The 12,822-nt window shown below is 27.8% G+C and overlaps 1 protein-coding gene across 3 annotated transcripts; it reads left to right on the top strand.

The window, feature by feature from the left end:
* Positions 1–1,607: 1,607 nt before the first annotated feature.
* On the top strand, positions 1,608–5,861 carry IPT2 (tRNAisopentenyltransferase 2). Of its 3 annotated transcripts, none has more exons than XR_002239774.3 (10): positions 1,608–1,893; positions 1,977–2,056; positions 2,178–2,246; positions 2,396–2,468; positions 2,557–2,738; positions 3,227–3,301; positions 3,598–4,019; positions 4,489–4,564; positions 4,664–4,827; positions 5,559–5,768. XR_002239774.3 is itself a non-coding variant. In XM_020358505.3 (10 exons), the coding sequence occupies exons 1-10, from the start codon at positions 1,683–1,685 to the stop codon at positions 5,712–5,714; spliced, it is 1,494 nt and encodes a 497-aa protein (XP_020214094.1). In that variant the 5' UTR covers positions 1,609–1,682; the 3' UTR covers positions 5,715–5,861. The 3 variants fall into 3 exon arrangements, 2 of the variants coding, with proteins under 2 accessions (XP_020214094.1, XP_020214093.1); XM_020358505.3 differs by having other exon boundaries at positions 1,609–1,893; positions 3,598–4,008; positions 4,492–4,564; positions 5,559–5,861; XM_020358504.3 differs by having other exon boundaries at positions 1,610–1,893; positions 3,598–4,008; positions 5,559–5,861.
* The last annotated feature ends 6,961 nt before the right edge of the window (positions 5,862–12,822 follow it).

Genomic DNA, 12,822 nt, shown 5'->3' with positions numbered 1-12,822 from the left:
TCATAATGCATGTTTGACTCATTTTTTTTTCCACCATCAACTTCGTTGCAAAATCGAAACCATCACCACCCCTTTGTCATCTTTCGATCAGAATTGCAATTTTTCCCTCATCACATCACCCATTATTAATTTGAACCAACGAAGTCCCTATACTCGCTGAAACCATTGAAATGAAAGTATCAATGTCATTCCTGATTTTACCATTGAAATCATCTGTGTCATCCCTCAACTACAACATTGTTTCATCAAATTGCCTCCATCCACACCAAGCTGCAACCATCATGATTCATGCGTCACTACACAAATCATCATGTGCCATTGCGAGTAAACCTCTTCGCACTACTCTGATTATTCCTCATCATCAACAAGACTCCCATCTCAATCAAATTCAATCACTAGAACGCAAGTCAAAAGAGAGAGCTAGAAAGCATAGAAAAGAAAATCTTGATGATGAATCAGTATAATTTTTACCAGCTATACGGTTAATAAAATTTTATTGAAGGTTTGGTGTAAAAAAATATTGTATTAATTAAAGGTAAATTTTGATAATTCATTTATTAAATCATAACTTCATATTATCAATAATATTATTTTAAATTTTGTTAAAATTAAATAATAACAACAACAATAATAAGATAATTAAATTATTTATATTTTATTATATTTTTAAAAGTATATATTATGTCAATTTTGATATATGTGAATGAAGTGTCTAATATTTTTAGATTAATAAAAAATTTTATATAGAAAATTTAAGTAAAAGAAACTTTTAATGTATTAATAGGATTTGTATTATTTTTTCTCTTGATTTTTGTTTTCTTCTTTTTAACACTTTGTATCTTGATTTCTTTCCTCATTTTCCGACCATAATTATAAGAATAGGCAGATGAACTTGAATTTGTGAACCAATATGTTAAGTTTATGAATCTCACGAATAATAAATCAATTTCTTTTAATTTTTATATTCATATTTAACTTTTAAGTTTGATCCGTAAATTCTAACAGATCTGATAAACTTAATTCATGAAAAGGCAGATTAGTTTGCATATTTCACTAATTAATTTTTAAGATATGAAAACTTTAATATTTGGTTGTGTATTTAAATTTTAAAATTATTAAAATATTAAAATTATGTTTAATTGATGTATATTTATTATTTGAATTATTTCAAAAACATTTTCATGCTTTTATTAATGAGAGTTTAAAATTATTATATAAATATTGATAATATTTTTAGGCTTAATACTTTAAGATTATTTCAAATCTTAGTAAATTTTAATATGATAGATTTTAGTTTAAAAATAATATTTTTTCTTCTAAATTTATGTATTTTTATTTTTAAAAGTTTATTTTTTCAAATCTACGTAATCTATAATGAACTGAATATAAATTAAAAAAAAAATCTATTTATTTTACGATCTAGCCTTATCCAATCTAGTTTTAAAAAAAATCAACCCCTACCACTAAACCACACAGTTATATGTTAAGAAAATATTAATATCTTAAATAAATATCGATACATAAACAGATAAATTTTGAACTTTTCACTATAGATATTTTATTAACTCAGAATGACAAAATATATTGAAACCCTAGAAAAAAAAAGTTCAATATTTTCATTGAAACCTTAATACACAAAGCTGCTATTAGGAAGAGAAACGTAGAGTGAAAGAAAGGTTACAATGGCGACAGAGAGAACAGTAACTTCAAACCCTAGCAATGGAGAACGACCAAAGGTAGTGGTCATAACGGGCCCCACCGCTTCCGGGAAGTCGAAGCTTGCCGTTGATTTGGCCTCTCACTTCCCTCTCGAAGTCATCAACGCCGATTCCATGCAGGTCTACCGTGGCCTCGATGTTCTCACCAACAAACTCCCTCTCTCTCACCAAAACGGTACCACCGTATTCTCCCCGCACCCGATTATTCCCCATCCCCTATCTCGTTCGCTTTCTGAAATCGTTTCGAATTTGTTGCAGGAGTGCCGCATCATCTCTTGGGCACTGTAAGCCCCAATGTGGAATTCACAGCTAAGGCGTTTCGCGATTCCGCGATTCCCGTAAGTCTCAACGCTGGTTGTGAAGTTAGTTCTGATTGAAGAATGAAGAGAATTAACATTTATTTATTTATTTTAATTTTTGGTGTTTTAGTTTATTACTGTTTGTTTTCTTAATTTTCAGATCATTGATGATATATTGGCTCGTAACCACTTGCCTGTTATAGTTGGGGGCACAAATTACTATATCCAGGTTGGGATTTTGAATCATGCGTTTTGTGTGTCTCATTATGTTCTTCATTTTATTTTAATTTCTTATAATGGTCAGTAGTGTACCTATATGGCTGAGTTCTACATTTGATTTATTATTTGTTTTGCACTTTTGCAATTTATTCTCTTCAGGCTCTTGTGAGTCAGTTTCTTCTAGATGATTCTGCAGAAGATATGGATGAAAGCTGTTTGGGTGATCCACCTAGTATGTTGCTCTTTTTTTTTCTTTTTTTTTTGGTTCTTTTGAATTAATGTGTACTTACTTGGTATTTGTTGCATTTGTAATTTTTTAGGCGTCACGCAGTCTGATAACAATTTCATTGGTGAAATTGATGGTTCAAACAATAGTTATGACCTGCTTGAAGATGATAACAATTTCATTGGTGAAATTGATGGTTCAAACAATAGTTATGGCCTGCTTAAAGATATTGATCCGGTTGCAGCAAATAGAATCCATCCAAATAACCACAGAAAGGTTGGGGTGTGATTTGATTATTTATTCTTCTAGATACATATTCAAAGGGTCCTTTTATTTGTGGTGATAGAGTTACATATGCAACAATTCCATGAGTTTTTTTTTTTTTTTTTTTTCTTTCTGTTTGCAAAGAGTTTCAATGTCATGCATTGTTTGAGAAAGTGATGTTGTCATCCAATTAAATATCACCCTAGATTTTGACCTTAAAGTAATTGTTAGAAAGTCAAAAATCTTATATACATGACAATTTATGATATTGGATAACTATAGAAAACATTCACATTATCAGTTTATTTAAATTAATTCATATATCAGTATAAAACATATATAAATATGCTTATTGTTGCAAGTTTTATGGCTTTAAAGGTCTGGCGTGCTGTACATCTACTAGAAGCAATATGCCCTTTCAATTCATTTCTGAACATTAAAATTTATATGAAATGTCTAACTGGGGATGACATGTCTACATGTGTTATTTTGGGTTGCAGATAAATCAATATATTAGTTTGTACACTCGCACTGGTGTTCTTCCTAGCAAAATTTTTCAAGGAAAGGCAGCAGAGGTTTGTTTTCTTCTTTGGCAATCATTGATTGACCAGAAGTTCAATATGATTTCTTTTCCCTTTGTCCGTATATGCTCTTATAAATAATGTTTTTCACAAGTTATGGTCTTGTTAACTGATTGCTTCCATGATTCACTAATCACCCTTCCTTACTATAAGCATTTTGTTCTATTGGTGGACATCAAGTGGGTTAATAATGGAAGATGGATGTTCAGTTGCTCATGTTTTATTGCAATATGACTGTTGATTCTTGTTTCCCCTTTTAAATAATATTGATCTTGCTTGTGGCAGGGCAGAAGTGGGGTCAAGTTGATAACTTAAGATATGATTGTTGTTTTATATGTGTGGATGCTTGTCTACCTGTACTGGACAAATATGTAGAGCAGAGAGTAGATTGCATGATGGACGATGGATTACTCAATGAGGTCTACGACATTTATAATTTGAATGCAGATTATAGTAGAGGTTTGCGGCAGGCCATTGGTGTCCGTGAATTTCAGCTTCTTCTTAGAATTTGTGCTGTCAAAGACATCTGTGAAAAAGAGAGGGAATTGATTGAAGGATCAGTCTTAGAAAAGGGTGAGAAATTGTGTAATGGTAATTTGATGGAGGTGGTGAGATCTTCCTCTAATACTGAATCCACAATTCTTTTGGAAGAAGCAATTGAAAAAGTAAAGCTTAATACCCGGAGACTTGTTCGCCGTCAGGTAAAAATAATGTAATTTGCTTTGTCACTTCCTTAAACAAGCATTCTTGAATGAAAATTTCTTTGGCTGGGTGTGCATGGAAACTCAAAATGTCATTTTTCTGATTAATCTCACATGTAATAGAAAATTACCGGTACCACTGCAGTCTTCATCTGAATATTGACATAAAAGCTTGAAATGCCTTTTGTTCTTTTTCTAGAGCATTTAATTCACCGGGCATAACTCTGTACAATATCAGTATTTCTTTGTTTTAGCTACAATACTCTTCGTAGAGTTATTGTTAGTTTTTTTCAGTGCTTCGCCGTCTCTTGTGAGCTATATAACATATTATCTCTAAGGACCATGTTAAGTAGAAGGGAAAAATAATATAATTGGTCAATATTCATTCGTGTCATTTGTTAAGCCCTTCTACGTTGAATTGGCTAGAGTTAGTGCAGAAACTTAAGTCTGAGATTGATACTGAAGCTTTGTTCATGACAGAAGAGGATGGTCAGTAGACTGCAAACATTGTTTGGTTGGAACATACATTATGTTGATTCCACGGAATCAATATCAAGTAAGCTGTTTTAATCTTGTTCCTGCATATTTTCTAACTTCTACGTTCATCATTATTAAATATCCTGAATTACATTCATTTGGTTATTTTATGTTTTAGGCAAGTCAGAAGATGTTTGGACTGGCCAAGTGGTTGAATCTGCTGTGAAGATAGTTAAATCTTTCCTGAGTGACAACGGAAGCTCGCCATCCACCTTTGGGACATCAAATGATACTGGGATGAAAATAACCCAAAGGGACCTCTGGACTCAATACACATGCAAGGTATGCTGTTTTAGAATCCACGTGTCATGGGACATAGATCTGCATTGTTTGCTTTCTTCAACGATACTCCTCCTTATTTGAGAAAAAGATGAATAAGGTGATCCATATGGCCAGTTCTGCGTTGCAAGTTGCGAAACATTGCTTTTGTAGTCTTGGTGCAATTATGTGCCACCAACTACGTATACTTACTAGAGAAAAATTAAGTGCAAATTAAGTTTAACCGAAAATTTATATTTTGATGCCAAATTTTCTACTGTATTAAATACTCAGCTTAACAATGTTGCATATTATATATATTTTCTCCTGTTTTTATTACAAGACACTTTAACCGAATTATACGGACCAACCAATAGAAATAATTATGTTAGTTAATTTATTGTGTTTATAAAACGAAGTTACAATGTACTAATTTTATCCTTCTTATTTATTATTAAATTTTGATAAGATGTGAAGATATTACTTCATAATAAAGTTTATGCATTGATATCAATAAAATTGACAAATAATAATTAGAGAGTTTAAGAGGTAAGAGAGAACATTCATTTAACAAATTCTCTTCTTATTATCCAACAACAATCTTTAATAGAGATAAAAGATGAAAAATAAAATTAATGTCTTATAGAAGTAAAATGATTTATAAAAGAAGATCATCATTTTCTTTTAAATTGCGATGGCACACAGGTTCTTCTGCATCTTCAGACATGTTCTCTTATGAATTTTCTTGTCTACAGGCATGCGGAGATCGGGTGCTTAGAGGATTACATGAATGGGAACAACACAAACGAGGTCGTGGGCACCGAAAACGTATTTCTAGTCTCAAGAGCAAGGCACGTAATACTACTGGTTTCGTGAAAGAGAAGATGGAGTATTCCGAGTGTGAACACTGAGACTTGTGAAATGAAATATATGTGTGTGGAAATTAAAACCAAGATTTTAAATTATTTGCGGATTTTTGTTGTTGTTGATATTATCATCTTTTTCCACGGATTAGATTATTACATCATTAAACCAGATTTAGTGCATTTAAAATCAAATTTATTAGAAGATAAGGAAAATGTTTACAATTTTTTTTACACTACCATGTAATTACAAGTTATTTTTGTTGATTTTTATAATAATTAGGGAACATTGTATTGATCCCTCCTAAAGTGTGCTTAAATGACACAAACTACTACTATAATTTCTGAAAAAACAAAGGTCTCTCCTAATATTAATTCTATTTAACTTAAATTATAAATAAAACTAAAAAGTTGTTTAGGTAAAAAATAATAAATTTTTAATGTATGACTTTTTTTTCTTTCAGTCATTATTAAGTTGTCTCTTCATTACTATTTTTTTGGGTGCTTCAATTTAAGTAATTTTTTTAGGTTATGTTTTTTAAGATTTATTTATGTAAATAAAAATGTAGTTTCTTAAATGTTACACAATTATTCTTTTGATGATTGTGATATTTGACGGAGGAATATACTGTTAAGAGTACAAAGTTATTTTCTTAATTTATATATTTAGAGTTATTTAAGTTTCTTGAATTTAATTGCAAGTGATTAATATTATTAATAAGATTTGTAGATGAGAATAATTAATTACTTGTGTCTTTATTTAGTTCACTAGTAAATGATATCCCTTTTATATTTGTATAATGTCACAATAAAATGAAATAAGATTAGAAATCAAAGTTTTAAAAATCGGACATCGAACCGGTTAAGGTACTGGGTCAAGTGGGTCAAAGGTTAAACCGATGGGTCACTAGTTGAATTGCATAACTTGATTTTTATTTATTTATATTAAAAAAATATTTATATTAAATATATTTTATACTTATAAATTTTAATAAATTTATATTTTATTTTAAATTTCAATTTTTCTATCTTATTTAAAATTATTTTTATTTTTATTTTGTAAAAAAAATACATAAAAAATTACATGTTAAACTGTATATTAATACAAATTAAAAATATAAATAATATGTACATATATAATATGCTTGCAATTGATATCACAAAATAATATATGTAATATCTACATAGATATTATATTATTAAATATATAATTTAAAATTAATAATATACTATAAGAGTTATTTAAGTTGTATATTTTACAAATAAATACATTAGAACAAGTAGTCATTATTATATTTAATAAGATGCTCTTCCATTAAGAGATTCAATTTTCATTATTATTTTTGTGATTTATGGTCCCTTAAATTTTTTTTTAAAAAAATAAGAAAAAAAAATGGTTGAACCGGTTTGACCCACTGATTCACCAGTTGAACCAGAAAATTGACCGGTTCAATCCAGTTAAAAACTGGTCGACTGCATAACCTATCCAATTTAAGATTCGGACCGGCTGAATTACCGATTCCCGATCCAATCGATCCGCCTGACCGGTTTGATCCGAGTTTTAAATCACTAGTAGAAATGCAGAATGATCTCGTGTTGAAACATGTATTAATGATCTCGTGTTGAAATATGCATTAATGATCTTGTGTCCTTTTTTAACCGTGGAAAAAAGTTTAAATAGTAAAAGAGAATAGATTTTAACATGTAAATAAATTAATATTATGAAAAATAGTGATATGTAAAAACTAAATTATAAAATAAAAGAAGAGAGTGTCAGTCAACTAATAAAATAAACTATATACCTTAAAATAAATATTGTTACCTCTTGTGTATTCATGTGTCTCCCGCAATGATTACTCTTGATAGAGTGTCAAACAATAATATGTATGCGAGGGTAAATTCTTTAATGTGTCGTGTCTTTAGTTTTTACCATGATAAAATAGTGTAAGATATTTTTAATCTTTTTGAAGACAAATAAATGGCCCATTAATTAACACGTTTTTTATAATGAAAATTTCCTCCCTTATCCACACACAGCATGAATACATTAAACGTTTTCTCATTACCGATGGGCGATGGCCCCTACTTTGCCCTTGTGTGGTAAAGGATGATGAAGCAAATTTTGAACCGCAACATACTTGGGAAGATCGTAACACGACAAACATCTAGCTAGCTTTGCAAGAAATTGTCGAGCAAATTATTATGGAAAGTCAATAAGACAAGAAGACATGACTCATTCACTCACAACCTATGCATGTACAAAGTATCTCCTACTTGTTCATGCCATTAAAACTTAGATATTTATTTTCTGTAACACAAAGTTTGTTACTTAATTTGTGGGTCGCATGGGTCTAGTGCATCACGAGGAAGACAAATAAATTGTGCATCATGAACTCAAAGTGCTCAAATTAAGAGTTATGAGATACACTGATTCAAAATCCTCTAATTAATTTGTGCTATATTGTGCTTGGTGTAACTATACATCACTGTATTATGAAATCCGTGTCTCAAATTTAACCACATATTCCAACTTCTTTACCTCTTAATTTAGTCAAAGAAAAGAAAGGAAATCATGCATTAATGAAAGGAAATAGATGATCCACATCGACTTGCCTTCGATCATTTCACATATGGTCTTGAACACTGATGTCTTTGGAAAAATCACCTCATGAATCTAATTGTGGGGCTCCACTGTCCCTTAATTTTCCGTACATAAACTAAATAAGTATCTTAGCTTCTATAATACATAAGAAAGATTTTAATTTTATATAACTAAAATGGGAAAGATTAAATTGCACATAATTAAGTTTTTTTTTTTTTGCTAACTATTCTATTGTTTTATATCTTTCATTTGAATTATGTTTTCTTAAAATTCAATATTAGATCGAGAGTTTTTTATACTTAAATTATATATACAAAATTTATATTAATATAAATTTATTTTATATTTCATTTATATAGATCAAAATTAATATATATATATATATATATATATATATATTAAATATATTAAGCTATGAATAATTTGATTATTTATTATTGTTTAATTTTAATAAAATTTGCCATAAATATTTAATAAGATATAAAATTATAATTAAAAGGTTGAACGGACGAAATTCACTTTTAATATATAATTAGTAAGATATTCATGTATTCGCACGAGACATTTTCATTTTCTAAGTATATGATTATCATTTATATACTTGAATGTAAATTTAAATATGTTTTAAACACAATTCTTGAAATGCTTCAATAAGTAATTCTTATGGTGCATAATGTGTTCCTTAAACCATAATTGTAAACTAATAATTGCAACTATAATATAATAACATATTATTTCTACATTAGCTAATAGGTTGTATCTACAACAAATCATTAGTTAATAAACTATCATCATAATCTTTTCAAAATAATGATATTGATATCCAATAATGATATTTTATGTGAACTTAAACTAGAAATCCATAAATTTTTAAAAAAATTGTAATTTATTATTGTTCTTTAACTATTCTAAATTTTATTTTATTCCCCTAAAATATTCATAAAAACTTAAAAACAATCAAGTCTAATCTTTTAAAAATAATAAGTATATTTATGATTTATAAGTATTATTCATGTTCATTATTCAAGTTTTTTTAATATCATTATTTCGTCAATATCTAATAAAGAAGAATGAATTAATGCTTTTGAATTATGTTGAATAAAGAATTTTATCACAATGAAGTTAACTTGTATGTCAAGTGTGAACCACAAATGAATTTGAATTTGTGTAAGAAAACATAAATATCATCAAAGAGAATTATTTTATATATGTTCAAATCTTAGTCAATTTATTTTAATGTTTTGTTTTAAACATAATATTTTTGCATCAAACAAGGACTGAGTTATATATCATATGTATTGGACATCTATGTTTGTAATACTTATTTTAGTGTCAACAAATTTATTTATTTATTTTTATGATATAACTAACAAATTCCATTTGTCATACTTGTGGATTTAGAAAATAAAAAGTCTTGATTCAACTAAACTAAGATATAAACAACGTGATTTAATATATTCATTTTAAATTATACTAAAATATGAGTAACATGATTTCTTTTTTATTGTTATTTAATTTTAAAAAAATTTGACATACATATTCAAGATAATATAAAATTTTAATTCAACGGTTAAATTCACAAAATTCATTTTTTAAATAAACTTATTACATAATGTAATAGTTGTAAAAATTACACTTATGTAATTTGATTAACTCATTGTTGAGTTACTCCTCCACTCAATAATTCATGATCAACATTAAATTTTAATAATTTCTAATTGTTAAATTAATAATTTTTAATAAATAAATTAAGTCTACAATTTTTTAAAGAATTTGAAAAGTATATAATACTTCATTATATAGATTCAAATTAACATATAATATTGGGAAGAGATTCACTTATTGTAAGAGTAACTCATTATTGAGTTACTCCGTTCAATAATTTATGATCAATTCCAATGATTCACTTAATAGTTCTTGATGAATAAATTAATTATACAACTTTTTAAAGAATTTGAAAAATTATTATAAGAAAATCTTCATATAGTGACACACATCTTATAATGATACAATATGTGTTACTAAAAGCTATTTTAACTCATATAATAAATACAATATATGTTGTTATATTGTTAAAAAGTAAATATAGACTATAGTGACAAACAAAATATGTTATTAAATCTCATTCAAAATCAACACTAAAATTATGTGTAATTATATGTAAAATAGATATATACTTATATATATTATACTTATAGTGACATTTTTTGTATGTTATTTTATATAACATTTCTTGTAGTGAGTATATGATTTCTTATTATATAGATTCAAATTAACGTATAATATTGAGAATGGATGCACTTACTCTAAGAGTAACTCATTATTAAGTTACTTCACTGAATAACTTATAATCAATATTTAATTTTAACAATTTTTAACTATTAAATTAATAGTTCTTAATCAATAGATCGAATCTACAAATTTTTAAAAAATTTAAAAAATATTTTATTACATTAATTTAAGTGAATGTATATTTATAAAAAATATATTATACCTTAATTTGAATCTACATTATGAAATATTATATATTTTTGATTTTTTTTTTAATAATTAAAACTCAATGTTGACCATGACTTATTAAGTAATGTAACTAATCATATGATTTTATTTTTGAATTTGTCATATAAAAAATTATTTTTATTAATTAAGGATTTACAATATTTAGAATTTGGTAGATAAATTAATTTTAAAATAATAAATTTTTGTATATAAATTTATAATGCAATTGAAGTATCTCAAAAAATTCTTACTTTACTTGTTTTAATAAAGAAATAAGTAAATGACAACCTACTCTTAGGTCAATGTTATTTAAACGATAGTTAATTGTAATCCACAATGTATATAAACTTGGTGCTACTTTTCCTTGCAGTGGTTTGTCAAATCAATAAACAGACTTTGGTTTGTATGTATACAAAAATAATATTATCCACTATAGTATTATGGCATTTTAATATAATAAAGATCTTGACTTTTATAATATATATATATATATATATATATATATATATATTATTTATTTATTTATTTATTTATTTTATAAGTAAGTCTACTTAAACTTATTTTATTCAATAACTTATTTTACATCAAATTTCAACTACTAATCGTTGAATTTAAAATTTTTAATACATGGATCAAGTCTGTAAATTTTTTAAAAATTGAAAATTATTTGATACTTTGTTTTGTTAATTCAAATTAACAAATAAGCATAAAATTATTTTATAATTAATTTGAATTAATGAAATAAAGTATTAAATAATTTTTAAATTTATTAAAAATTTGTAGACTTGATTTAAGTTGAGAGTGGGAGACTTTTTATCTCAACCATGCTGGACACGAGTTGCATGGTTTTAAAGTGATGTTCTAAGTTGTTTTACGATTAAAAGATGGTGATTAAGTTGTATGATAAAGATGGTATGATGATAACTTATTATGCTTTAAGTTGATATGCTTTGTAATGATGATTTTGCTGTTAATTTATAAGTTGATAGATGATTAAGTTGTGAAGTTGGATGATGCTAAAGTTGATTAAGTTGTTAGGCATGTGGTATAGATACATGTCCTTGCTAAAATATATAAAAACTAGTGATGAGTCAAAAATGTTTTAGAAATTAAAATATTTTATTGTGTAGATATAAGTCTGGTGTTTTACGAGCCTAGTTGAGAACCCTTCAGTAAGTAAGCTGACTTCTAAATAGATAGTTGTTTTAAGTTGTCTTCTATAGATTTTATGCGAAATTCGTATGTAGGTAATGTCGAGACATACGTGTATAAAGAGACCAACTAGATAAAGTACAAGGTCGGAGACTTAGTCCGTAACTGAGTATTGGAAGAGTATAGTATTTAGAGGGTAGTTAGCAGACTAATCCCTTAGGAAGCTTAGTGTTGCAAACTAATGTCATGGTAGACTCATATCCAAGTTGTTCTGCCCTGATAATAGCACTAAACTTCCTAATTTAAGTGTGAACATCTTAAAAATCAAATTAAATTGTTAAACAGGTTCTTTCAGACGCTTGGAATTGTCTATACTTGACCTAATTATGATAGGTCAAATGATGTGGTTCAATAGAGTCTATCCATTTAAATTTTTTACCTTTGTCGTAGGAGATCTCCGTAACTGACATGTGTAACGATATATTAGTTGTATATTGTTGATGTGTTGAACATGTTGAGATAAAGCTGTTAAGATTGTCTTATGTTGCAAGGTGTGTGTTGTATTGTTGATAAGATGAAAATTGTTATGATAAGTTGCAATGAGTATTAATTAAGTTGTCTATGTTGTATTGTTGTAAGTTGTTTGTGTAACAGCCCAAGCAACCCGCATGAGGATATTGTCCGCTTTGGCCCACGGCCGCACGGTTTTGCTCTTGGCGATGACACGCATGCCACCCCAAAAGGCCTCCTCACAAGGAAGGTATCCACACCCATATATATGGCATGCTTCGTTCGCCTTCCTAACCGATGTGGGACTATATCCACCCCCCCTCAAGGGAGTCCAGCGCCCTCGCTGGCACACCGATCCGGGCCCCGGCTCTGATACCAATGTAACAGCCCAAG

The sequence above is a fragment of the Cajanus cajan genome, chromosome 8 (assembly GCF_000230855.2).
Source record: "Cajanus cajan strain Asha chromosome 8, NIPB_CcT2T_4, whole genome shotgun sequence".
Taxonomy (NCBI): Eukaryota; Viridiplantae; Streptophyta; class Magnoliopsida; order Fabales; family Fabaceae; genus Cajanus; species Cajanus cajan.
The sequence above is the reverse complement of the archived record's forward strand: the minus strand, read 5'-3'. Positions and strand labels throughout refer to the sequence as shown.

Bases quoted from the DNA above. Each gene is read 5' to 3' on its own strand.
- IPT2 (XM_020358504.3), top strand. From the start codon at position 1,683: ATGGCGACAGAGAGAACAGTAACTTCAAACCCTAGCAATGGAGAACGA. The intron at 2,469-2,556 runs GTATGTTGCTCT...GTAATTTTTTAG, and splicing joins CTGTTTGGGTGATCCACCTA to GCGTCACGCAGTCTGATAAC. The intron at 3,302-3,597 runs GTTTGTTTTCTT...GTGGCAGGGCAG, and splicing joins TTCAAGGAAAGGCAGCAGAG to AAGTGGGGTCAAGTTGATAA.